General features: G+C 46.0%; 1 protein-coding gene and 1 long non-coding RNA gene across 3 annotated transcripts in view; one reads left to right on the top strand and one right to left on the bottom strand.

Annotated features, from left to right (window-relative positions):
• tent2 (terminal nucleotidyltransferase 2) overlaps window positions 1–25,905 on the bottom strand; it is a 159,502-nt gene that overhangs the window by 109,223 nt on the left and 24,374 nt on the right. Inside the window, exons 2-8 of one of the 2 annotated variants that reach the window (XM_072515989.1) lie at window positions 23,087–23,221; window positions 21,362–21,475; window positions 18,951–19,143; window positions 14,007–14,121; window positions 3,436–3,527; window positions 3,272–3,335; window positions 2,298–2,364 (exon numbers count right to left, since the gene is read on the bottom strand). In XM_072515989.1, the coding sequence (XP_072372090.1) occupies window positions 2,298–2,364; window positions 3,272–3,335; window positions 3,436–3,527; window positions 14,007–14,121; window positions 18,951–19,143; window positions 21,362–21,475; window positions 23,087–23,184 (743 nt within the window). In that variant the 5' untranslated portion in view covers window positions 23,185–23,221. The remainder of the gene's footprint in view (window positions 1–2,297; window positions 2,365–3,271; window positions 3,336–3,435; window positions 3,528–14,006; window positions 14,122–18,950; window positions 19,144–21,361; window positions 21,476–23,086; window positions 23,222–25,905) is intronic. The other variant, XM_072515990.1, reaches the window with a different exon arrangement.
• The window catches only part of LOC140429240 (uncharacterized), a 149,759-nt gene continuing 142,921 nt past the window's right edge, over window positions 19,068–25,905 (top strand). Inside the window, exon 1 of the long non-coding RNA XR_011949018.1 lies at window positions 19,068–19,247. This is a non-coding gene — a long non-coding RNA (uncharacterized lncRNA). The remainder of the gene's footprint in view (window positions 19,248–25,905) is intronic.

Raw genomic sequence — 25,905 nt, forward strand, 5'->3', positions numbered from 1 at the left:
AATAAAAAAAAGGTTTATAGAGTATGGGTGAGGAAAATACCTAGCAACTCTCCTGAGGAAAATGCTCTTGGGTATTTTTCCCATGGATGTTTGGAGTTTTTATTTCAGGTAGAGGTCAAAAGGAGGAAGGAGTTATCAGTAATGTTGTATTAGACCCATTAAAAAAAAATACTGCTACAAATTGATGAGTGCAAGCATGAACCAGAGAGTGCTGTAATGCACTGTAATTAATTAGTCACCCAGGTTCAATCTTGTTTTTGAAGGTTATGAAAACCTTTAGCTTAAAACAACACATTTAGTTCTATAATTACATTTTAGCCTAGAGACAGCTTTGGTCTAAAAGGAACAGTCTTTATCCTAATGTTTTACAGAATTTAAGTCTAAACCCAGATTTCTGTTATCCAAGTCAGCAATCAATTATTAAAGCAGCTCACCCAGGAAACGTACGAGTTGCTTAAGGGGAATAGCTTCAGATACCTGCAGGTGAGGGACCTTGTGAGAAGAGAGGTGCCTCCGGTGTTGCAAGATAAGCTGTTGTCCAGGATGACATTGGGGAGGGGAGTGTTGGAGAGTTGACGGAGAGGGAGGGCGCTCCGGTGGAGCAGATCATGCAAATAGGAGGAGGAGTTGGATGGGGAGGTGAGGGCCAGTACTTGGAAGCCCTGCGGAGCGTGAACATGTCCTCGCTGTGTGCAAGGTTAAGCCTCATTCAATTTAAGATGGTGCGGTGCAAAGGGTCCACATGACAGTTGCGAGGATGAGCTGGTTCTTTGCAGGGGTGGAGGATAGGTGCGGGGGCACCCACGAATCAAGTCTACATGTCCAAAGCGTGTCCGAAGCTGACGGCGTTCTGGCAGGGGTTCTTGGATATCACGTCCAGGATTCTGGGTGTAAGAGTAGCCCCGAGTCCAGAGGTAGCGATATTTGGAGTTTTGGAAGGTCAGGATGGGGAGAGAGGCCGATGTCTTGGCCTTTGCCTGCCTGATAGCTCGGAGGTGGATTTTGTTGAGCTCCGAGCCACCAAAGACAGGGGTGTGGATGAGCGACCTGGCAACATTCCTGCACTTGGAGAAGGTCAAGTTCTCCTTACAGGGGCGGAGGAGGGATTCACTCGGAGGTGGAAGATATTTTTCGATTTTCTCAAGATGAATTAAGGTGTCAATGGCAGGGCAGGGGTTGTTTTGGTCACTTTGGGGAGGAGGAGGGTGATAAAGGAGGGAAATTAGGGAGGCGGTAAGAGTTGTGGGCTTGGTATCAGGCAATGTTGTGGGCCTGTGTTCTTTGTTCCTGTGGATTTTTGGTTTTCTGATATTTCTATGTACATATATGCAAAATGCCTTTAATAAAAATATATATATATATATAGTTTTTAAAATACCATAATTTATCATAGTACAAAGTCTTACAACACCAGGTTAAAGTCCAACAGGTTTGTTTCGATGTCACTAGCTTTCGGAGCGCCGCTCCTTCCTCAGGTGAACGAAGAGGTATGTTCCAGAAACACATATACAGACAAATTCAAAGATGCCAGACAATGCTTGGAATGCGACCATTAGCAGGTGATTAAATCTTTACAGATCCAGAGATGGGGTAACCCCAGGTTAAAGAGGTGTGAATTGTGTCAAGCCAGGACAGTTGGTAGGATTTCGCAGGCCAGATGGTGGGGGATGAATGTAATGCGACATGAATCCCAGGTCCCGGTTGAGGCCGCACTCATGTGTGCGGAACTTGGCTATAAGTTTCTGCTCGGCGATTCTGCGTTGTCGCGCGTCCTGAAGGCCGCCTTGGAGAACGCTTACCCGGAGATCAGAGGCTGAATGCCCTTGACTGCTGAAGTGTTCCCCGACTGGAAGGGAACATTCCTGCCTGGTGATTGTCACGTGATATCCGTTCATTCGTTGTTGCAGCGTCTGCCTCGCCAATGTACCACGCTTCGGGACATCCTTTCCTGCAGCCTATGAGGTAGACAACGTTGGCCGAGTCGCACGAGTATGTACCGCGTACCTGGTGGGTGGTGTTCTCACGTGTAATGGTGGTATCCATGTCGATGATCTGGAACATACCTCTTCGTTCGCCTGAGGAAGGAGCAGCGCTCCGAAAGCTAGTGACATCGAAACAAACCTGTTGGACTTTAACCTGGTGTTGTAAGACATCGTACTGTGCTCACCCCAGTCCAACGCCGGCATCTCCACATCATAATTTATCATGGTAACGAAGTACAAATTTAGAAGGCAAAAATCAGCACCACTACTATCTTTAATGGAATGGCTCCCAGCAGAAAAAACTCAATCACCTACCTGACTTTATCCCTGAATTTTACTATTGGCACTTTTGCTCGGATCAGTTGAGGTCTGTCAATGTAAGCTGCAAAAAAAATGAAAAAACTGAATCTGTCTTCAAAAAATACTTTTCACTACTAACCAGCTGAATTTTCAGCTGAATTTTCCCCAGCAGCTCCCAGAGTTGGACCCTTTTTGGGATCCTGCACAACATCCACAAGTTCTCTGGTGGACAACATGGAAGCAGGAGGGGAGACTGTTGGGCAGTGGTCATGGCCACTGGACTAATAATCCAGAGGCTCAGGCTATTGCTCTGAGGACATGGGTTCAAATCCCACCACAGCTTAAAGCTCATGAATGGTGACTATCGATTATCATAAAACCCAATCGGGCTCACTAACCTGCCATCACTAATCCCATCTGGTCTGGCCTATGTGACTCCAGATTTACAACTCCAGATCAACAACAATGTAGTTTGACCTGTGAAATGCCAGTTATAGGGCAATCAGACATGGTAAAGAAATGTTGGCCTTGCCAGCGATGCTCACAACCCATGAAAATAAAGATTTAAATGCAAGAAGGCAGTGACCAGCTTTTTAGCAAAATCCTGCCACATGCGAAGCAGTAGTTAAGAGTGGTTTGCAAGGGTATTTTGCTCATGTTTCCTTGTTGCGCCTGCCACCTGCAATACTTTAAATCTTCCCTATCCTAACTGAATAATCAAAGGGAAAAAACCCTGGTGTAGGTGCAAAATTTGTCTTCAACTAAAATGAACACAGAAATTACAACCTAGAAGTGGGATGTTCTGTCCAAGCAGTCAGTTTTGGTGTTCAGCCACATAAGCATTTTCCCCAATCCAAAATACCTACCCCAATCCAGTATCCCTTTGTCCTCTTTTTCATACATATCACCCAACTAAGCCATTGTTAAATACTGACATGTTCGACACACTATAACACTTAACAGCATAATGACTTTGAGAAGTAACTTACATAGTCTGTAGAAAAGCTGTTGAACTAAACTGAGTATGTGACATGCTTCATTTCTTTGATTGATCTACAAGAACATAAAAAAATTGACTTTCAATATAGCAATTTTCCAGATATGTAATAATTGGCAAAAAAAAGCTAAAATTTTACATGAAAACCAAACATACCGGCTCTTCTTTCAACACCAGACACAGGTCTGCATCACTATAGCGAGTGCCAAAGCCATTCAGTGAAGAACCAACCAAGTATAACCTTGTCTCTGGGGTAAGAAAAAAGTAGAAATATACGAGAGAGTTTTCAATTTACAGGCATCTGCCAAACAACTTACTTTATTTTGACTTTATTGCAGTTTTCCTTTCCTTTCAGTTTTACTGTCATTCCCGTTAGGAGTCAGGGTCAAAATTAAACAGCAAAGCTCATTTACAATAAAAAAATAAGCAAGTGATTTGTGTGAAACTTTATGTATCTAGAGCATGAAAGAACAATGGTTTCTGCTACCATTAGAAAAGCATCCAATATCGAAAGAGAAAATTAACATATGTTGCAGTGGCCCTTAATCGGCAACTTTTTGCCAAGTCTACTGAAATCATCTAGACCACAATGTAGTGGAAATACAAACAATTCTTTGTTCCTTCTCAAAACATCACCACAAGAACTGTTATTACTAATTATTTCTATCTTCATAATATCGTCTATGCCTCTGGTCAAATGCTGTTGAAACTATGCCTCTTAGACCCTGGACTTGACTATTCCAACACACACAGTCCTGGCCCCCTACATTCTACCTTCTATAAACAAGTTCATCCAAACATCTGCTGACAGCACCCTTCCTTACTTGCAACATCCGCCAAATACCCATCACCTGATGCTCATTAACCAACATTGGCTCGCAGTTAAGTCGTCTCTGATTTTAAAATTTTCAAACTTTGTTTTCAAATCCCTTCATTGCCATACCCCTCCCTGTTTCTGCAATTACCTCCAGCCCCATCACCCTCAGATTTCTGGATCATTGAATTCTGGCCTCTTGAGCATTCCCAATTCCCAGGATATTTGCATTAAAAGACTAATTGGTCTTATTGGGACTATTGTGGAAACCTGAATGCAAGAGTGTTACAAATGCATTTTCATGTCACATCGAAAATTAAAAATCTTCCGCAATGCGTGTTCTTGAACATGCTATGCCTAATGTGCATCAATGCTGATTACATGATTTTAAACTGTATTTTCATCCTTGCATGTTTCATTCTTAATTGTGTTATGATTTCCCACTTTTTGGGGGGCTCTACTGATTTCCACTTGTTTACAGTTGCTTTTGCAATCTGGCACATGTTAATTACCTTAGCAGAAACCTTGGGTATAAACAGACTGACAAATTAGGCACAATTTCAGGTATAACGTTCTGATAAAAAAGTTCCATAATATGTTCCAGCCCAAGGGAAACTACAAGAGTGGGAACGGCGCCCAGGCGCGTCGTGGGAACGGCCCAGACTGCTGCAAAATTCCCCAGTCCTTTGAAATCAATGAGTAAACTGTAGTGTTAATAGCCAGCACTTTTGCTTGTTCCAGAGGTGTAACCCCACACAGATAACTGAAAAAAATACATTTGGCTCTAAATAATCACAAGCAATGTGACAAGCCTTGGGAGGAATATATGCATTTCCCAGGCTGAGTGTCTTATTGCTTCTGCACATTAAGTAAGCCTACGTATTTTAAACTGTGAAGGGTTAGAGTAAATAAAGAGAAACTGCTTCCAATGCCTGAAGGTTTGATAACAGCATGCATAGATTTAAGGTGGCAAAACAGGGACCAGTAGACATAGTGGGCGGGATGTGGGTGGGATGCTCTGATCCTGAGGCTAAGCGCTGACGGCGTTGTAAACGCCATTGCGTTTCCCGACGGTGTCAACATGGCCTCAGGAGCTGCGATTCTGCCCCGGCGCCCCGTGGGCCCGGCGCCCACGGGCGCCGGCGCGGTGGGCCCGGCGCCCACGGGCGCCGGCGCGGTGGGCCCGGCGCCCACGGGCGCCGGCGCGGTGGGCCCGGCGACCACGGGCGCCGGCGTGGTGGGCCCGGCGACCACGGGCGCCGGCGCGGTGGGACCGGCGACCACGGGCGCCGGCGCGGTGGGACCGGCGACCACGGGCGCCGGCGCGGTGGGACCGGCGCCCACGGGCGCCGGCGCGGTGGGCCCGGCGCCCACGGGCGCCGGCGCGGTGGGCCCGGCGCCCACGGGCGCCGGCGCGGTGGGCCCGGCGCCCACGGGCGCCGGCGCGGTGGGCCCGGCGCCCACGGGCGCCGGCGCGGTGGGACCGGCGCCCACGGGCGCCGGCGCGGTGGGCCCGGCGCCCACGGGCGCCGGCGCGGTGGGACCGGTGACCACGGGCGCCGGCGCAGTGGGACCGGCGACCACGGGCGCCAGCGCAGTGGGACCGGCGACCACGGGCGCCGGCGCAGTGGGACCGGCGACCACGGGCGCCGGCGCAGTGGGACACACGACCACGGGCGCCGGCGCAGTGGGACACACGACCACGGGCGCCGGCGCAGTGGGACCGGCGACCACGGGCGCCGGCGCAGTGGGACCGGCGACCACGGGCGCCGGCGCAGTGGGACCGGCGACCACGGGCGCCGGCGCAGTGGGACCGGCGACCACGGGCGCCGGCGCAGTGGGACCGGCGACCACGGGCGCCGGCGCAGTGGGACCGGCGACCACGGGCGCCGGCGCAGTGGGACCGGCGACCACGGGCGCCGGCGCAGTGGGACCGGCGACCACGGGCGCCGGCGCAGTGGGACCGGCGACCACGGGCGCCGGCGCAGTGGGACCGGCGACCACGGGCGCCGGCGCAGTGGGACCAGCGACCACGGGCGCCGGCGCAGTGGGACCGGCGACCACGGGCGCCGGCGCAGTGGGACCGGCGACCACGGGCGCCGGCGCAGTGGGACCGGCGACCACGGGCGCCGGCGCAGTGGGACCGGCGACCACGGGCGCCGGCGCAGTGAGACCGGCGACCACGGGCGCCGGCGCAGTGAGACCGGCGACCACGGGCGCCGGCGCAGTGGGACCGGCGACCACGGGCGCCGGCGCAGTGGGACCGGCGACCACGGGCGCCGGCGCAGTGGGACCGGCGACCACGGGCGCCGGCGCAGTGGGACCGGCGACCACGGGCGCCGGCGCAGTGGGACCGGCGACCACGGGCGCCGGCGCAGTGGGACCGGCGACCACGGGCGCCGGCGCAGTGGGACCGGCGACCACGGGCGCCGGCGCAGTGGGACCGGCGACCACGGGCGCCGGCGCAGTGGGACCGGCGACCACGGGCGCCGGCGCAGCGGGACCGGCGACCACGGGCGCCGGCGCAGTGGGACCGGCGACCACGGGCGCCGGCGCAGTGGGACCGGCGACCACGGGCGCCGGCGCAGTGGGACCGGCGACAACGGGCGCCGGCGCAGTGGGACCGGCGACAACGGGCGCCGGCGCAGTGGGACCGGCGACAACGCGCGCCGGCGCAGTGGGACCGGCGACCACGGGCGCCGGCGCAGTGGGACCGGCGACAACGCGCGCAGGCGCAGTGGGACCGGCGACAACGCGCGCAGGCGCAGTGGCTCCCTTCTCCGCGCCAGCCCTGGGGCAACATTGTGTAGGTCTACAGGGGCCGGCACAGAACAAATGAGGCCCCCAGCCCGAGAGGCCGGCCCGCCGATCGCTGGGCCCCAATCGCAGGCCAGTGCACAGCGAAGGCCCCCCCCCACCCCCCCGGGGTCAGACCCCCCCCCGGATGGATCCACACCAAGGTCCCAGCAGGTAAGAGCAGGTGTGAACGACGCCAGCGGGACTCGGCTTTTTTTGCGTGGCCGCTCGGCCCATCCGTGACGGAGAATTGCTGGGGGGGGGGGGGGGACGGACACCCCATAGAGCGGCCACCGGCCGGCGCCGCGCTGGCGCCAATGGTGCCAATTCTCCGCTCTCCGGAGAATCAGCGGACCAGCGTCAGGGCGCAATTCGCGCCCGTCCCGGCGGTTCTCCGGCCAGCCCCGGGGTGAGAGAATCCCGCCCAGTGCATTTGGATTTCCTAAGGTGCCACATAAAAGGTTACTGCACAAGATAACAGCACATGATGTTGGGGCTGATACTAGAGAATTGGCTACGAACAGGAAACAAAGTCAGGATAAATGGATAATTTCCAGGTTCACAAACCGTAACTCATGGGTGCTGGCTGGGCCTCAACTATTTTTTAATAATTATTAACTAGTGGGGTGCTGGCTGGGCCTCAACTATTTACGATTTATATAAATTAACTTGGAAGAAGGGACAAACTGCATTGTAGCCAAATTTGCAGATAAGTGTTAAAGCTACCTGCGAGGAGGATACAAAGAGTCTGCAAAGAAATCTAGATATTGGGCGAGGTCTTCTGGCTCTTCATGCTAGAGAGATATCTTGCCGATAGCACAACTGCACCATGGGTTTTCCAGCAGCGAGAGGTGGATTCAATGGGAAATCCCATTGACAGTGGCAGGATTCCTCCAGCCACCAAGAAACACACCACATGGAGGCCAGAGAAACATGCCCATGGCATAGTGGTATTGCCACTGGACTAATTAACCAGAGACTCAGAGTAATGCTCTGGGGATCCAAGTACAAATTCCACCACTACAGATGGTGAAATTTAAATTCAATAAAAATCATAAAATCTACAGCATGGAGACAGTCCATTCGGCCCAAACTGGTCCATGCCACCCAAAAGGCCCACCTAAAATAAACCCATTTGCCTGCATTTGACCCATATCCCTCGAAACCTTTCCCATCCATGTATCTGTCCAAATGCCTTTTAAATGTTGTCAATGTCCCCGCCTCAAACACTTTCTCCAGCAGCTCATTCCACATACGTACCACCCAGTGTAAAAAATGTTGCTCTTCAGGTTCCCATTAATTCTTTCCCCTCTCAACTTAAAACCTATGCCCTCTTGTTCTCGATTCACAACCCTGGGAAAAAGACGGAGTACATTTACCCAATCCATGCCTCTCATGATCTGACACCTCTATAAGATCACCCCTCAGTCTACTACGCTCCAAAGAAAAAAGTCCTAGCGTGTCCAATCTCTCCCTATAAACTCAGTGTGTGTGTGTCCTGGCAACATCCTTGTAAATCTCTTCTGCACTCTCTCCAACTTAATACCATCTTTCCTATAGCAAGGCGACCAAAACTGAACACAATACTCCAGGTGCGGCCTCACCAACGTCCTGTACAACTGCAACATAACTTCCCAACTTCTATACTCAATGCCATGACTGATGAAGGCCGCATGCCAAAAGCCTTCTTCACTGCCCTATCTACCTGTGACTCCACCTTTACGAGAATCGTGCACCTGAAATGAAATGAAAATCGCCTATTGTCACAAGTAGGCTTCAAATGAAGTTACTGCCCCTGGTCGCCACATTCCGGCACCTGTTCGGGGAGGCTGGTACGGGAATTGAACCCACGCTGCTGGCCTTGTTCTGCTTTACAAGCCAGCTATTTAGCTCACTGTGCTAAACCAGCCTCTCTTGAACTCCAAGGTCCCTCTGTTCCACGATACTCCAAGGTCCTACCATTCACCGTGAAAGTCCTACCTTGATTTAACTTTCCAAAATGCAACACCTCACACATATCTGTATTGAATACCTTTTTGCCATTTCTCGGTCCACTTCCCCAGCTGATCAAGATCCTGCTGCAGTTTTTGATAACCTTCCTCACTGTACAATACCACCTATTTTAGTGTCATCTGTAAACATGCTGATCATGCCTTGTACATTCTCATCCAAACCACTGATAGAGATAACAAACAGCAATGGGCCTAGCTCTGACCCCTCAGGCACACCACTAGTCACAGACCTCCAGTCCGACAAGCATCCTTCCACCATTACCCTCTGCTTCCCACCATCAAGTCAATTGTATATCTAATTTGCCAGCTCCCTGTGGAAACACGTGATCTAACCTTCCAGAGCAGCCTACCATGTGTAACTTTATCAAAGGCCTTACTGAAGTCCATAGAGACTACGTCTACCACCCTGCCCTCATCAACTTTCCTGGTCTCCAACAAATTTGTACTGCATGATCGCCCATGCACAAAGCCGTGCTGACTACTCCAAATCAAACCCAGTCTTTCCAAATGCCTGGATATCTTATCCCTCAAAATCCTCTCTTGTAACTCGCCTACCACAGATGTTAGGCTTACCCGTCTACAATTCACAGGTTTTTCTTTGCGGCCAATCTTAAATAAGGGCACAACATTTGCTATTCTCCAGTCTTCTGGTACCTCGCCCGTGGCTAACGATGAAGCAAATATCCCAGCTTGGGCTCCCACAATTTCTTCTCCAGGCTCCCACAATTTCTTCTCCAGCCTCCCGCAGTGTTCTTGGATATACCTGGTCAGGGCCAGGAGATTTATCCTTCTTCATACATTTTAATACGCCCATCATCTCCTCTACTGTAATGCAAACTGTCCCCAATATATCGTCACTAACTTTCTGGAATTAAAAGTCTAATGATGACCATGAAACTATTGTCAATGGTCGTAAAACCCCATCTGCATCATTAATGCCCTTTAGGGAAGGAAATCGGTTTCCCTTACCTAGTCTGGCCTACATGTGACTCCAGACCCACAGCAATGCTGTTGACTCTTAACTGCCTCCTCAAAGGAAATTAGGGATGGGCAATAAATGCTGGCACAGCCTGTGACGCCCACATCCCATGGACGAAATTTAAAAAATGAAGTCAGTGGGCAAAAATTGACAGATGGAGCATAATGTGGAAAAGTCAGAGGCAGGAAGAATAGAAAAGCAGAATATTTAAATGGAGAGAGACTGCAGGACACAGTGATCTGGGTGGCCTAGTACATAAATCACAAAAACCTTACATATAGGTACAGCAAGCAATTAGGAAGGCAAGTAGAATATATGCCTTGATTACAAGGAGGGTGGAGCATAAAAATAGGGAAGACTTGTTACAACTGTACAGGAAATTGATGAGACCGCACCTGTAGTGTGCAATTTTGGTCTCCTTAAGGGGTATACTTGCATTGGAAGAAGTTCAGAGAAGGTTCACTCGGCTTCCTCTTGTGATGAAGGGATTGTCTTATGAGGAAATGTTGAATGTCATAGAGTGAAGAGACACAGGATTCTGAGGGACCTGCACAAGGTAAATGCTGAGAGGATGTTGTCTCTAGTGTTGGAATTTAGAATTTAGGGGCACAATTTAAAGAAAAGGAGTTTTTCATTAAGATGGAGACAAGGATTTTTTTTCTTTCAAAGGATAGTTAACCGTTAGAATTTCCTTCCCTTCCCAGAGAAATGTGGTCTGGCTCATAGAGCATCTTCAAGGCGGGGTTAGACAGATTCTTGATTGGACAACAATGTCAAGACGTCAAGATTATGGGGAGAGAGTCAGGAAAGTGGAATGAAGGCGACAATCAGAGCAGCCATTATCTAATTGAATGACAGAACAGCTTCAATGCATCAAATGACTGACTCCTATTTCTTATGATGTCATAAAATAACCAAAGGCAACATAAGAAAAATATTTTTACTCAATGAATTGTTAGCATTTGGAATACACCACCTAGTAGGATGGTGGATAATGATTCAATAGTAGCCTTCAAATGGGAGTTAGATAAATACTTGAAGAGGCAAGAACTGCAGGAATATAAGGAGTGGGGGATAGGGCACTAACCGGACTGCTCCTCAAAAGTGCTGGAGCAGACTCGATGGACTGAATGGCCTCTTTTTATGCTGTAATATTCTACAATTTCATGAATTGTAAATAAATCAGACTAAATACAAAAAGCCCAGAGTATATCATGCACTACTTCTTAGTTACATCAGAATTCAGGAATGATGAAGCAACAGAAACTTGAACCGTCAACTGTTTTTCTCTCTCCACAGATGCTGCCCGACCTACTCAGCATTTCCAGCATTCCAATTTATTTCAGATTTACAATGTCAGCAGTATTTTATGAAACATAGAAAATAGGAGCAGGAAGCTATTCAGCCCTTGGAGCCTGCTCCGCCATTCATGATGATCATAGCAGATTATCCAACTTCTAGCCTAATCCCGCATATCCTTCGATCCCCTTCGCCCAAAATGCTATATCTAACTGCTTCCTGAAAACATAATGTTTTAGCCTCAACTACTTTCCCTGGTAGCGAATTCCACAGACCATCCACTCTCTGGGTGAGTAACCCAGAGTCACTTGACTGCGACCACTGGTCATGGACACCCCCACCTTCTTGCATCTACTCGGTCTAGTTCTGTTAGAATTTTATAGGTTTCTATGAGACCCTCCCTCATTCTTCTGAACTTCAGCAAATATAATCCTAACCGATTCAATCTCTCCTCATAAGTCAGTTTGCCATCCCAGGAGTCAGTCTGGTAACCCTTCCCTGCATTACCCCACTAGACACTGCCTTCCATTTGGAAAAAGGCCCGCTAATTCCTACCCTTTGTTTCCTGTCTGCCAACCAGTTTTTTACCCATCTCAATACACTATCCCAAATCCCATGCGTTTTAATTTTGCACGCTAATCTCGTGTGCAGTTTTGCAAAAGCCTTCTGAAAATCCAAATAAACTACTTCCACTGGCTCCCATAAGACATAGGAACAGTATTAAGCCATTCGGCCCATCGAGTCTGCTCCGCCATTCAATCATGGCCGATATTTTCTCAGCCCCATTCTCCTGCTTTCTCTCCATAACCCCTGATCCCCTTATTAATCAAGAACCTATCCATCTGCCTTAAAGACACTCAGTGATTTGGCCTCCACGGCCTTCTGCGGCAAGGAGTTCCACAGATTCACCACCCTTTGGCTGAAGAAATTCCTCAACTCTTGTTTTAAAGGATCATCCCTTTCGTCTGTGTCCTCTGCGTCTAGTTTTTCCCACAAGTGGAAACATCTTTCCACGTCTTTATCCAGGCCTCGCAGTATCCTGTAAGTTTCAATAAGATCCCCCCTCATCCTTCTAAACTCCAACGAGTACAGACCCAGAGTCCTCAAACGACAAGCTCTTCATTCCAGGGATCATTCTTGTGAACTTCCTCTGGACACTTACCAAGGCCAGCACATCCTTCCTTGGATACGGGGCCCAAAACTGCTCAAAATACTCCAAATAGGGTTTGACCAGAGCCTTATACAGCCTCAGTACATCCCTGCTCCTGTATTCCAGCCCTCTCAACATGAATGCTAACATTGCATTTGCCTTCTTAACTGCCGACTGAACCTGCACGTTAACCTTAAGGGAATCGTGAGCAAGGACTCCCAAGTCCCTTTGTGCTTCTGATTTCCTAAGCATTTCACCATTTAGAAAAAGGTTTACGCTTCCATTCCTCCTTCCAAAATGCATAACCTCACACTTTGCCACTTTGTATTCCATCTGCCACTTCTTTGCCCACTCTCCAAGTCCTTCTGCAACCCCCCTGCCTCCTCAATACTACCTGTCCCTCTACAGATCTTTATATCATCTGCAAACTTAGCAACAGTGCCTGCAGTTCCATCTTCCAGATCATTAATGTATATTGTGAAAAGTTGTGATCCCAGCACAGACCCCTGAGGCACTCCACTAGTCACCGACTGCCACCCTGAAAAAGACCCCTTTATCCCCACTCTCTGCCTTCTGCCAGTCAGTCAATCCTCTATCCATGCCAGGATCTTACCATGAGCTCTTAACTTATTGAACAGTCTCCGAGGCAGCACCTTGTCAAAGGCTTCTGGAAATCTAAATAAATCACATCCACTGGTTCTCCTTTGTCTATCTTCCTTGTTACTTCCTCAAAGAACTCTAACAGATTTGTCAGACATGACCTCCCCTTGAAGAAGCTGTGCTGACTCAGTCCTATTTTATCATGCACATCCAAGTACTTCCAAGGGCAATCTCATCTTTAATAATGGACTAAAATCTTACCAATGACCAAAGACAGACTAACCGGCCTATAATTTCCCATCTTCTGCTTCCCTCCCTTCTTAAACAGTGGTTTACATTAGCCACTTTCCAGTCCTCTGGGACCTTCCCTGCCTCCAGTGATCCCTGAAAGATCACCATCAATGCCACCACAACCTCCTCAGCTATCTCTTTTAGAACCCTGGGTGTAGTCCAGTCCAGGTGATTTATCTAGCACGGTATAGCAGCACGGTAGCATTGTGGATAGCACAATTGCTTCACAGCTCCAGGGTCCCAGGTTCGATTCCGGCTTGGGTCACTGTCTGTGCGGAGTCTGCACATCCTCCCCGTGTGTGTGTGGGTTTCCTCCGGGTGCTCCGGTTTCCTCCCACAGTCCAAAGATGTGCAGGTTAGGTGGACTGGCCATGATAAATTGCCCATAGTGTCCAAAATTGCCCTTAGTGTTGGGTGGGGTTGCTGGGTTATGGGGATAGGGTGGAGGTGTCGACCTTGTGTAGGGTGCTCTTTCCAGGAGCCGGTGCAGACTCGATGGGCCGAGTGGCCTCCTTCTGCATTGTAAATTCTATGATAATCTACCTTCAAACCCTTCAGTATCCCAGAACCATCTCCTTAGTGATGGCCAGTACACTCACCTCTGCCCCCCGATTTTCCTGGAACTCTGGCATCCCACTGGTGTCTTCCATCGTGAACACTGATGCAAAGTAACTATTCAGTTCATCTGCCATTTTTTTGTTTCCTATTACTTCTCTAGCCACATTTTCCAGTAGTCCAATGCCTATTTTTGCCTCTCTCTTACCTTTGTATACTGAAAAAACTTACGTGGGAATATTCGCTGGATTTCTCTCTGAATCTGTGTCCGACATAGATCCTTTTTTTCTAGATCAATTGACTGTTGTTGGCAGTTACAGAAAAGATCCAAAATTTGTTGACTCAGCTGCAAGCAATATAACAACATACCTTAGATAGTCTTAAAAAGTGAAATTATTTTTTTTAAAGTTTTTTGAATACATTTTTGAAACTGTCCATGTTCTATTATTTGGGGCTAATTACAATAATTGGAAGGGGCAAAAATAACTTTCCAACATAGCCAATCTTAAAAACAATCCATGAAGTCTGTCAAATACACAGCTTTCTTCTAATTTGGGGACGATTCTCTTGCAGTGTTGTGCTCAAGCGAGAGCACAACGTGGCCAGAGAATTCTGGGAGAGGCCTCCAGTGGATTCACCCAAGTCCCGCGAGACGAAGTTGGAACTCTGACCAAAATGGGCAGGACTAGATGACGCTCATGGAAGTAGGTCATAAACCTCCTTACGACCTACCTGCCCGGGATTCACCGGCCTCCGTTGGATTTTTCAGCCTACCCAGGAAGGCTGCAGCCGGGCGCTGATCAGTACAGGTCGACACAAATGTGAACCAGGTGGAACGGCACCCGGGGGTGGGGGGTCTCCTGGGCTATTGGAGACCCTTCGGTGGTCAGGGTAAGTGCAGGGTTGATCTTTAAAACTTGATTTTGAAAAACAATTACATTACATGGAATAAAATGAGAAATTTTAGATCTTACTTTCATTTTAAAACTAAAACAAAAAAAAGGGGAGGTTTTGGTGAGCAGGTAGGGCAAAGACACTGTACAGGGATGACTTATTCTCAGAATGAAGTTCACTCTGTACATGGAGAGCATTCACATTATACAGTTATTGCCATCCCTTTACAGAAACTCATGTCTCCTACAGTTCCCTGTTTGAATTTCTCCAATCAGATTTTCACAGCTCTCAAAAAGATCATCACTATTAATAAGCAGACCATGGAAGTTGCATTCAACAAGGTAACTTGTACTGTTAGTGAACATTAAATTCAAGTCATGTCCCATTGGGATCTGGGAAATGCAGGTACATGCATTTCAGGTCAACAGCAGCCAGCCAATCTCTTAGCCCGACTTGTGGGAGAGTTAGCACTTGATTTTGTTTTGGTTCAAATGTTGCGAATGCTGCTGGTAAGGCATTGCCCTCGAGAAGGTGGTGGTGACCCATCATCGTTGAACTGCTGCAGTCAGGCTGGTATCGGTACACAGTGCTATTAGGGAGTTCCAGGATTTTGACCCAGCAGCGAAGGCACGGCAATAAAGTTCCAAGTCAGAATGGCTTGGAGGGGAACTTTGCACACAGGGCATTCCCATGGGTCTACTGCCCTTGCCCTTAGTAAAGACTGAGGGTATGCAAGGTACTGTCAAAGACAGCTTGGAAAATTGCTGCAGTGCCATCTTCTAGTAGGCATATACTGCTGTCACTGTGCACCAGTGGTGGAATGAGTGAATTTTTAAAGTGATCAATGGGATGCTGATCAGATGCTATAAAGCACGAGTGTTGTTGGAACTGTACTCATTCAGGCAAGTTGAGAGTATGCCATTACGCTCCTGCTTTGTGCATGGTAAATGGCGGACAGGCTTTGGGATGCCATGAGGAGAGTTACTTATTCTCGGGCAGCACGGTAGCACAAGTGGATAGCACTGCGCCAGGGTCCCAGGTTCGATTCCCCGCTGGGTCAGTGTCTCTGCAGAGTCTGCACGTTCTCCCAGTGTCTGCGTGGATTTCCTCCGGATGCTCTGATTTCCTCCCACAGTCCAAAGACTTGCAGGTTAGTGGATTGGCCATGCTAAATTGCCCTTAGTGTCCAAAAAGGTTAGAGGTTATTGGGTTTCAGGGATAGGGTGGAAGTGAGGGCTTAAGTGGGTCGGTGCAGACTCGATGGGTCGAATGGCCTCCTTCTGCACTGTAGATTCTATATACTGCAGAATTCCTAGCCTTTGGCCTGCTCATGAAGCCACAGTGCATCATATGGCTGGTCAAGTTCAGCTTCTGGTCAGTGGTAACCCACAAGATGTTTAAGGTGAGAGATTCAAAGATGGGTGATGTTGTTGACCATTATGAGGAGATGGGTATATTCTCTGCTGTTGGAGATTGTCATTGCCTGGCACTTGTGTGAATGTTACTTGCAACATATCAGCACAAGCCTGAATGTGGACCAGGTATTGCTGCATGCAGGCACAGACCACTTTAGTGTCTGAGCAGTCACATCTAGAACTGAACAGTATACAATCAGCGAATATCCCCACTTCTGACATGATGGAGGGAAAGTAATTGATGAAGCAGCTAAGAGCTTCTGGCCGAGGACACTACCCAAAATAATTCCTCCAGCAATCTCTCGAGCAGAAGATGACCAACCTCAAGCAATCACAGCAATCTTTCTTTGCATTTGGTTATGACTGCAACTAGTGAAGCATTTTCCCTCGATTTCCCTTGACTCCAGTTTTACAATGGCTCTTTGATGCCACTTTGGTCAATGCGGCCTTGATGTCAAGGGCAGTCACTCTCACCCCACCTCAGCTTTCATGCTTGGACCAAGGCTTCAATGAAGCCAGGGGACAAATGCCCCTGGTAAAAACCAAGCTGTATTTCAGTGAGCAAGTTACTTGAAATGCCATTTGATAGAGGTGTCAAGAACCCCATCTATCACTTAACTGATAATCAAGAGTAGATGACTGTCAGGGGCAGTAACTAATCAGATTGAATGTATTATGCTTTTTGTGGGCAGGACGTAAATGATTAATTTTCTACATTGTTGGTTAGATGGCAGTATTATAGATGTACTGGACAGTTTAGCAAGGCTTGTTTTGGAGCACAAGTGTTCAGTACTACATCCAGGATGGGGAGGCACGGAGGCACAGTGGTTAGCACTGTTGCCTCAGCCCCAGGGACCCAGGTTCAATTCCGACCTCAGGTCACTGTCTGCGTGGGGTTTGCACTTTCTCCCTGTGTCTGCATGGGTTTCCTCCAGTGTTCCGGTTTCCTCCAAAGATGTGCAGGTTAGGTGGATTGGCCATGCTAAATTGCCCTCAAGTGTCCAACGGTTAGGTGGAAGTATGGGGATAGGGAGAGAGATTGGGCCTAAGTGGGATGCTCTTTCAGAGGGTCAGTGCAGACTCGATGGGTTGAACGGCCTTCTTCTGCACTGTAGGGATTCTATGATTCTATTCTATGATGATTCTATGTTGTCAGAACCTAAAGCCTTTATTGTAGCCAGTACCATCAGCCATTTACATGATCACATCAAAGTTGAATTTAATTGGCTGAAGACTGATGATGCTGGGGACCTCAGTAAGCCAAGGTACTGAGGTTCCACACTTCTGGCTGAAGATAGCTGCAAATGTTTCAGCCTTCTCTTTTGCATCAACCGGTTAGGCTTTTCCATCATTAAGCTTGGGTATGTTTGTGAAACCTCCTACTCCTGTTAGTTGTTTAATTCTCCACCAGCAACCACAACTGGATGAGGCAGAACAACACAGCATTGATCTGATCAATTAGTTGTAGGATCATTTTACTCTGTCACATGCTGTTTCCACTGTCTTGTATGCTTGTGGTCCTGTTTTGTAGCTCAACCGGTTCAGCACCTCATTTTTAGGTATGCCTGGTGTCGCTCCTGGCATGCTCTCCTAAACTCCTCATTGAACTGGGGTTGGCCCCGAGTTGATAGAACGAGGGATATATTGGTTACAGATTTTAATTGAATAAAACTTTGCTGCACAATGCCTCATGCATGACTAGTTTTGATTTGCTAGATCGGTTCAGAATCACTCCCATTTATCACAGCAATAGTGTCACAGTATAACAAAGGGTCTCCTCAGTGTGAAGATGGGACTTTGTCTCCACTACAATTGCACAGTAGTCACTCCTAACAACACAGTCATGGGCAGATGGATGTGTGACAGGTTGGCGAGGGCGACATCAAGTTGGTTCCTTCATCATGTGCCACAGATCCAGTCTAGCAGCTATATCGTTCAAGACTCGGCTAGCTCAATTAGGAGTGATGCTACCCAGCCATTCTTGGTGATGGACAGTGAAAACCTCACCAGAGTACATTCGGTGCCTTTGCTATCCTCAGCGCTTCTTTCAAATGGTGCTCAACATAGTGAATTACTGATTTATCAGCTGAGGGAGGATGACAGGTAATCAGCAAGAGTTTTTGTGCCACATTTGACCTGATGCCCAAGACCTCATAGTGTTGGGAGTCAATGTTGAGAGGCCCGAGGGCCACTCTCTCCTGACTATATACCATTGTGACCTTGGAACAGGACATAACCCATGGACGGTGATGCGATGACAGAAATCCACTGTATGTTTAGGGAAAGCAAACAGATGGACTGAACAGGTCATGCAACCTTTTTCTATACCTCAGCAAAGTAAACCGGTGTGTAAGTAAAGAAGGCCAAAGAAAAGAGACCTCATACTTGCCTTTTGCGTTCATACACTTGCTGATCTTGTCTAATAACAATGAATGTGCTTCAAACATTTGGTCCAAAGAACTGCAAAATGTCCCAAAGATGCAATAGGCTATCTAAAATTCAAGTACTTCCTTTCTTGAAATTTAAATATTCAGTCCAATATTAAACATAGCTAACTTTGAATTTAATAGAAATTGTACTCGAGTCGTGTAAGCTGAAGCTATCAACACATGAATCTGGTCCTAAACATGATCCTTTACTCATTTACAGAAGGAGCTTACTTTAACATGCAACCTACAAAACAAAGTCTATTGCCTGTGCAAATATTTCTTACACATTAAACTGCAGAACACACTTTCTACTATTCAGCCTCCCACTTATCCAAAGCACTTCACTATTTCCCAGTTGTTTGTTAAAAACAGTACTTCAGCACGGTTGTTCAGTATTCTCTAACACATTACTAAAATATTTAGTAGTGAATCAATACCTTATCCCTGGCCACTTGGAGTGTGTTTTGTGGGTGATCCGTGAGTGGAAGCAGAGATGAAATTCCAGGTGAAGGGACTGAATACCTGCGGTCAACTACAAAAGGCACTGAACTGCCAGATGGTCGAGAAGGTGGTGACTGAAACCGCTGGCGCTTGACTTCATAAGGACTACGTCGCTCATCACTTCTTCGTCTGTAAAACAGAGGAGATATCTGTGCATCAGATCATTAAAATTGACATTTAACATTAAACCCAGGTATCACTAAATCCAAAACTCGGTTTGCATTGATATGAAGGTAAGAAAATATAAATATTTAATAATAATCTTTATTATTGTCACAAGTAGGCTTACATTAATGCTGCAATGAAGTTACTGTGAAAAAAATCATAGATGCCACACTCCGGCGCTGGTTCTGGTACAGAGAAGGGAAATTCAGAATGTCCAATTCACCTAACAAGCACGTCTTTCGGGAATATTTAGATGTTGTAAAATTAAATTTGAACCAATGTTTGATGGTGATGTTCCATCATATTTATGGAAACTAGCACAAACAAAATAATTCAATTTGAACATTCAAATTTAAAAACCCATTTTAGAAATGTACAGAAGATATAATAGATAGAAAATGAACAGATAATTTGCCTCCTTTACCACTGAAAATTGAGTCATTACTGTATATGTTCACAACTGTTACCATCATTATATCCACATCATACAAGTTATTGTGCTCAGGATAATTAGAGGACTTGCCAAAACCTCACAATCACTTCCTTTTGTTAACTATACATCAATTGTGCTTAATTTTACAGAGATGGTGGGGATTCCATAAGACGTAGGAGCAGAAATAGGCCACTCGGCCCATCAAGTCTGCTCCATCATTCAATGAGAATCCACAACTCCACTTTTATCGCCTTAGCCCCATAACACTCGATTCTCATTCTGATTAAATATCTATCTGTCTCGGCCTTGATTAATTGGGGATTTAGTAGGAAGACACTGTGGCTATTGGTATGGAAGTGAATATTTGTAATTAAAAAAAAAAAAAATTTAGAGTACCCAATTATATTTTTCCAATTAAGGGGCAATTTAGTGTGGCAAATCCACCTAACCTGCACATCTTTGGGTTGTGGGGGTGAAACCCACACAGACACGGGGAGAATGTGCAAACTCCAAACACAGACAGTGACCCAGGGCCAGGATCCAACCCAAGTCCTCAGCGCTGTAGGCAGCAATACTAACCACTGCACCACTATGCCTCCCCAAGTGCATATTTGTAATGTGCATTTCTGGAAAAGTGTGTAAAAGTTGGCTCGAATTCGGTCCTTCACCGTCTGGCTTTTTGCGGTAGAACAGCTTTTTCCAATAAGTAGTAATTTTCAATGTGCTAACATTTCATCTGGTGTTGAGGGCAAAATATTGATATAATACAAAACAACTTGCTCTTCGTCATTGGAGAAAACTGATCTGCAGTCTGACCAGAAAGCCACTTTTTGTCTGACCAGAAAGCCGCTTAATTCATCTATGCCAACATGGCTCATTTGGCCACTCTCGTTTTAGTCAGAAGGTGTTCAAGGTCTACGCTAGGGTTTGAGCACAAGAATAAAGGCGGACACTCCACTGCAGTGCTAAGGGCATGTTGGAGATACCATCTTTCAAATAGGACATTAAATTGGGACTCTGTCTGCCGTTTCAGCTGGACATAAAAGATCCCAAGACACTTACAGGTACAATGTTTCAAAACCGACAAACCCACGACCAAAGCCTTGTTGGATTTTGGATCTTATCAGATTTTGGGTTGAGTGGTTCCAGCAAAAGCAGGTCGGGTCGGGTCAAGGGTGGCTTGGAGCACAGGAATAGGCTGCCACGCCTGTGGCAAAGTGGATAACTAATCTGGTACTCCAATGCACCGTCTAGCCAAATTGTCCAGATAAGGTTTTTATTTTACTCAATTAAAATTGATGTATGGCACATTCTAAAAATGCCCAGTTACTGGACAACTCCAGGTTTTGGACTGGTAGATTTCAAACACCAACTGTATCTTGAAGTACAGTAGGGGCATTATCCCTCATGTCCAAGCCAATATTTATCTCTCAATTATCACTAAAATGGATCATCTGGTCAATATCACTTGACTGTTTATGGAAGTTTGCTATGTGCAAATTGTTTGTCTCATGTCCTAAATTACAACATGATTGCACTGCAAAAGTACTTAATTAGGTGTAAAGTGCTATATAAATTCAGGTTCTTCTTTTCCTACCCAGTCAACAATTGATATGCGGCAATTTGTTACTTTGATTTTAAGTTTACAAACTGAAATACAGGCCATCGGCCATCAGAAATGATTGTTCTTCTCATTAAGCATTACTCTAAAAAAAAACAATCAGGAGGAACAGACCAAGCAGGACTTACTTCCTTCCAAGGCTGTTGGTCAGACCTGGTGAAAATGTAGAGCAGGCACTACTGAAGGGCCACACAATTGATGGTTGGGGAGTAACTACTCCAGTCATGATGGTACCAGAAAGGCTGCAAATAAGTGATCGATATTGAACAAAATTCATTAGATCAAAATTATTCATATGATTTACAGATTCTAAACTTTCTTGAAATTCATAAAATAGCAAAGGGTCACAGATCATTTGGGCTCAACCAGTGATAAAATACAGCATCTACATTTGGCAGAAGAATGTTAATTCCAGCAGCAATACTCAAACAAATAAAATATTCCAAATATGTCCGCATGTTTGAAGGAGTGTTGGGGGAGGCGGGGGGGGGGGGGGGGGGGGGGGGGGGTGCATGGTTAGACTTTTGGTAAGTAATGCACTAAGACTATCGTACAGAAAATTGCAATGGAGACTCAACTCTCCATTTCCTCATGCCAACCCAGTTGTTCTGTCACAAAAGTGCTCTCCAGGTCTCACTGTTGTGCACCACTCAACAGCCATCTTATAGCAGCAATTCTGGATGCCGGGGAATATGCCATCCACCATTTTTACTGATATTAATAAATTGACGGGAAAGTAAACAGATTTATATTCTCAAAACAGAACATAATCCAGAGGGAATATCCTACTGTGCATCTTCTCACAGCGGAATTAAAGCCAAAGAGTACACCAGAAAGGGTACTTGCCTGGTCTGGAGTGGAACTTGGAGAAGACGTTAAATTAAAATTAAAATAAAATCAGGATGTTGCAGTTTCAAGCAAAATTTCTGGTTCAAACAGTCTCCAATTTTTACTCATTTTTCTTTTAAGTATTTGCATAAGATTTGATTTAGGGCTATATGAACGAAATTCTCAATAGTTAATGTGAAAATGATAATCCAAACAATTTAATGAGGCTGATCCATACATCTAGTACCAAATGCCTATTTAAAAAAGAGAATATATTTGTTACAAATAGTTTCCAACTGACATATTTTAAGCCTAACATGCATGGCTATAACTTGTGTTACTTTCTTAACATGTTTTAGCATTTATGTTAATGTCCTTCATATGTAAACATGAGCACTCACTATGTAGTCTTTTAAATTACCAGAAAATAGATTATCTCTAGACTCAACTGATGTTTTTACTGAAATGTACTACATGGAGAACAAAACCCAATTGCTTTCACCAGAATTGCTTTCACTGTTAGCGCATCACATAAAATTCTCTTCAGCCTCTCAAACTAGTACATTTCTAATTTGTACACGTGATGGGGAGATCAGTAGTTAAGGGCATTCAATGTGCTATCATTTCAATCCAGTAGGTATGAGCCACGACAGAATACTGTGCAGTCAGATTCTATTCTGAAGATTGGTTTCTAAATTGTACATCGTTGGGATGTACGCTCAAAAATTGTAACTTGAATATGCCAATTCTATCAGAATGAGCTACAAGTCAAATCGCTGAACATATAGCAAAGCAAACAAAGCATTTGTGCAACTGTATAATGTAACATAATTCCATTTTTTGGTCAGAATGGTTACCAATAACATTTTTGATTTCCAAACTAGTCACAATTTATGAGATTTCTCAAGTTTATCCAAACATTGTGTAAATGCAAAACAAAATATAAATCCAATAAAATGATTAAAATATGTGCACCGGGTATTAAAACATGAGAAGATCCATCACTGGAATCCTGCTGCACTCACGTTGCATTGCTGAAGTTGAGAGCATTGATGAGCTGCTGCTGTGAAAGGAGAGCAGGAGAGAAGGGTGGACGACCCACATTAGGAGAGTTAGGGAACATGCTCTCCTTGACTTGACGTGAACATTTAATCCTTCACCTAGAAAGGATATACAAAAATGAAAATGGTCTGTCCAAGCCACATTTACTAAAATGTTAGGCCCCCGGACAGTTTTGTTGAAACAACTAAAGTGCCAATCAAAAATGTTAGCCTCTAGCTGCTGTTGAGTAAAGAGTCAAGAGATCTGCTCCTTTTCCCAAACACCTTTATTTTTCCTTTGAACACACAGCACCAAACTCTATCATCACATCACATGCTCCAAAGGCCATCTGTAGCCCCTTTACATATCAGTGCCAATTATTGGATCAATGAGACATCTAATTGGAATGTTTCTTAACCCATTCCTTAACTGTCTCCCCTTCCTTGGAGAAAAAAAATACTTTGGTGAAAACAAAATTTCAAGAAACTCCAAAACACACACAATTTCCCCCCTCTTCTTTTTTTGAAAGGAAAAAAAAAAGTCACAGAAACAGGCGCCCTTCATTAACAATATCCAAAAGTTTCTGTGAACTAGCCCCTTTTCATTAAACAGTCGGACAATTGATAGCTACTGTCGACCCATTTAATTTTTGCTATCTGCCCTCTGTCCAACGTCTGCTTCAAACCTGCGATGTCTATCGCCTTTTCTTATTGACACTTTTTGTAGAGTGCACATTTTCCCACAGGGATTTATTGTCAATGTGACACTCAATGGGTATGTTACCCAAATCCCCTAATCCCAAAATGTCTGTCAATATCTGAGATATACAAGAGGCCATATCCACCGCCTCTTCAAGGCTTAAAGTCTCAGCAGCCAAAGTGCTTTTGACCATTTTCCTTATTTTCTTTGTTTCCCACACAAGAGGGCAACATTTACCGTTGTTCCCCAAAAGGAAAATTATAAAACTTCCTGCGCTTGGAACACAAATTTGCATAGGACACATCACTATAAACTTGAATTTCAAGTGCCTAAGATCACCTAAAACCGGGAACTTCAAAACACACTCCTGCATTTTTAGTGTGACCAACGCTTTATTTGCTCTCATTATGTCTTCCACTTTAGGATCATTCATTTTTGTACTCAACTCGAAGACATCAAAACTCACGTCCGGTCTAGTCTGTCTACCTAACCAATTCAGTTGCCCAATTAAACTTCACAGTTGCTCTTTTTCCATCTTTGAAACCACTGCATCTTTTTGTGAAACCCGACTATGACCAATTGCTATTGGGCTGATGCTCTCCAAATAAGATTGTTGACGTAAAGTTGCCCCTAATTTAGTCTGTCCGATTTCCAGTCCAATATATTTAAATGCACCCGAAGCCTGACTTCCAACTCTGAATTCTTTCCTCAAACCAGAGATTACAATAGCTTCAAAATCACTAGTCCAACCCCACAAGAAATCATTGACATGCATCATAAAGATGCCAGAAAGAATTCCCTTATGGTGTCAGTAAAACATTGCCGGATCTGCTTTCAACTGGCAACGGCCTAACTTTAACAAAACTGACCTTACCGAAAAATACCAGACTCTAGACGCATCGTTTAATCCATATGAAATGAATGAAATGAAAAACGCTTATTGTCACAAGTAGGCTTCAAATGAAGTTAGTGAAAAGCCCCTAGTCGCCACATTCCTGCACCTGTTCGGGGAGGCTGGTATGGGAATTGATCCGTGCTGCTGGCCTGGCTTGGTCTGCTTTAAAAGCCAGCGATTTAGCCCAGTGTGCTAAACCAGCCCCTAACAAATATACACATTTGTTCAACAGTACCCCTTCTGTGTTTGCTGCCTCTTCAGGAGGACAGAGAAAAATGTCTCTCTGAAGCTGGTGGACCTGCAAAAAGCAGCTTTTATATCTATAAATCTGCATTCCCATGCCTTTGTGGCTAATAAGAGCCAAGAAGATCTTTAAAATAACCTTTCCTTCCGTAGGCGAATCTACCCTTAATTCCTGATCTTCGAATTTTTCTTCAAATCCCCTTGCCACAAGCCTGGCCTTTGCCTTATAAGGTCCATCCGGAAGAACCTTTTCCGTGCAAATCCATCTGTGGGATAGAGCTCTTCGTCCCCTATCCGGTACTTCCGTGTATACCCCAAATTCACGTCAACTATGCAGTTCTTGCTGTTTGGCATCTTTGATAACTTTTTCATCTAATTTATTTGAAGCCACCAAAATCTCATGTGCATGTGGGCTTCTACTCCTATTAGTATTCGTAGTCTTACCCATGTTCCGAGACCTTGACAAACTACACCCCCTCTCTCGTCTGGTATCTCGTTCTGTACTGCTGCTGCTTGATCTTTCCCTTCTGCTGTGGGATGTCCTGTCAATAGTTCTCAACTTTTCCTGCGGACATGTTCACTATCCGATGTACTATCTAAACTGGCGCTGCGTTTCTGTGCCCTCCATTTTTGAACTTCGTTTTCCCAATCCATTGGATTGACTCCTTCCCCTGAATGCTGTACATTCAACCAATGTTTATACTTTCCAGTGGCCTTCACTGCTCTACTAATAACAGTTGCACCCTCCCATTGACTAGACCCTTCTGGCAAGGATGTCACTTTAGTACCAACTTTTCGCAGTTGTCCTTTTGGAAAAATGGTCCGCTCTAATTCATAAGTGTTGTGTTCCTCTACAGAAACCCGGTCAGTTAACTGGTCCTCATAGATCTGTAACACATGCGTACCAGATGACTCTGGCTCCTCGTCATGTCTGTCTGCTGTCAAAATTAGAAAATTTGTAATCTG

This window comes from Scyliorhinus torazame, chromosome 9 (genome assembly GCF_047496885.1).
Source record: "Scyliorhinus torazame isolate Kashiwa2021f chromosome 9, sScyTor2.1, whole genome shotgun sequence".
In the NCBI taxonomy this organism is placed as follows: domain Eukaryota; kingdom Metazoa; phylum Chordata; class Chondrichthyes; order Carcharhiniformes; family Scyliorhinidae; genus Scyliorhinus; species Scyliorhinus torazame.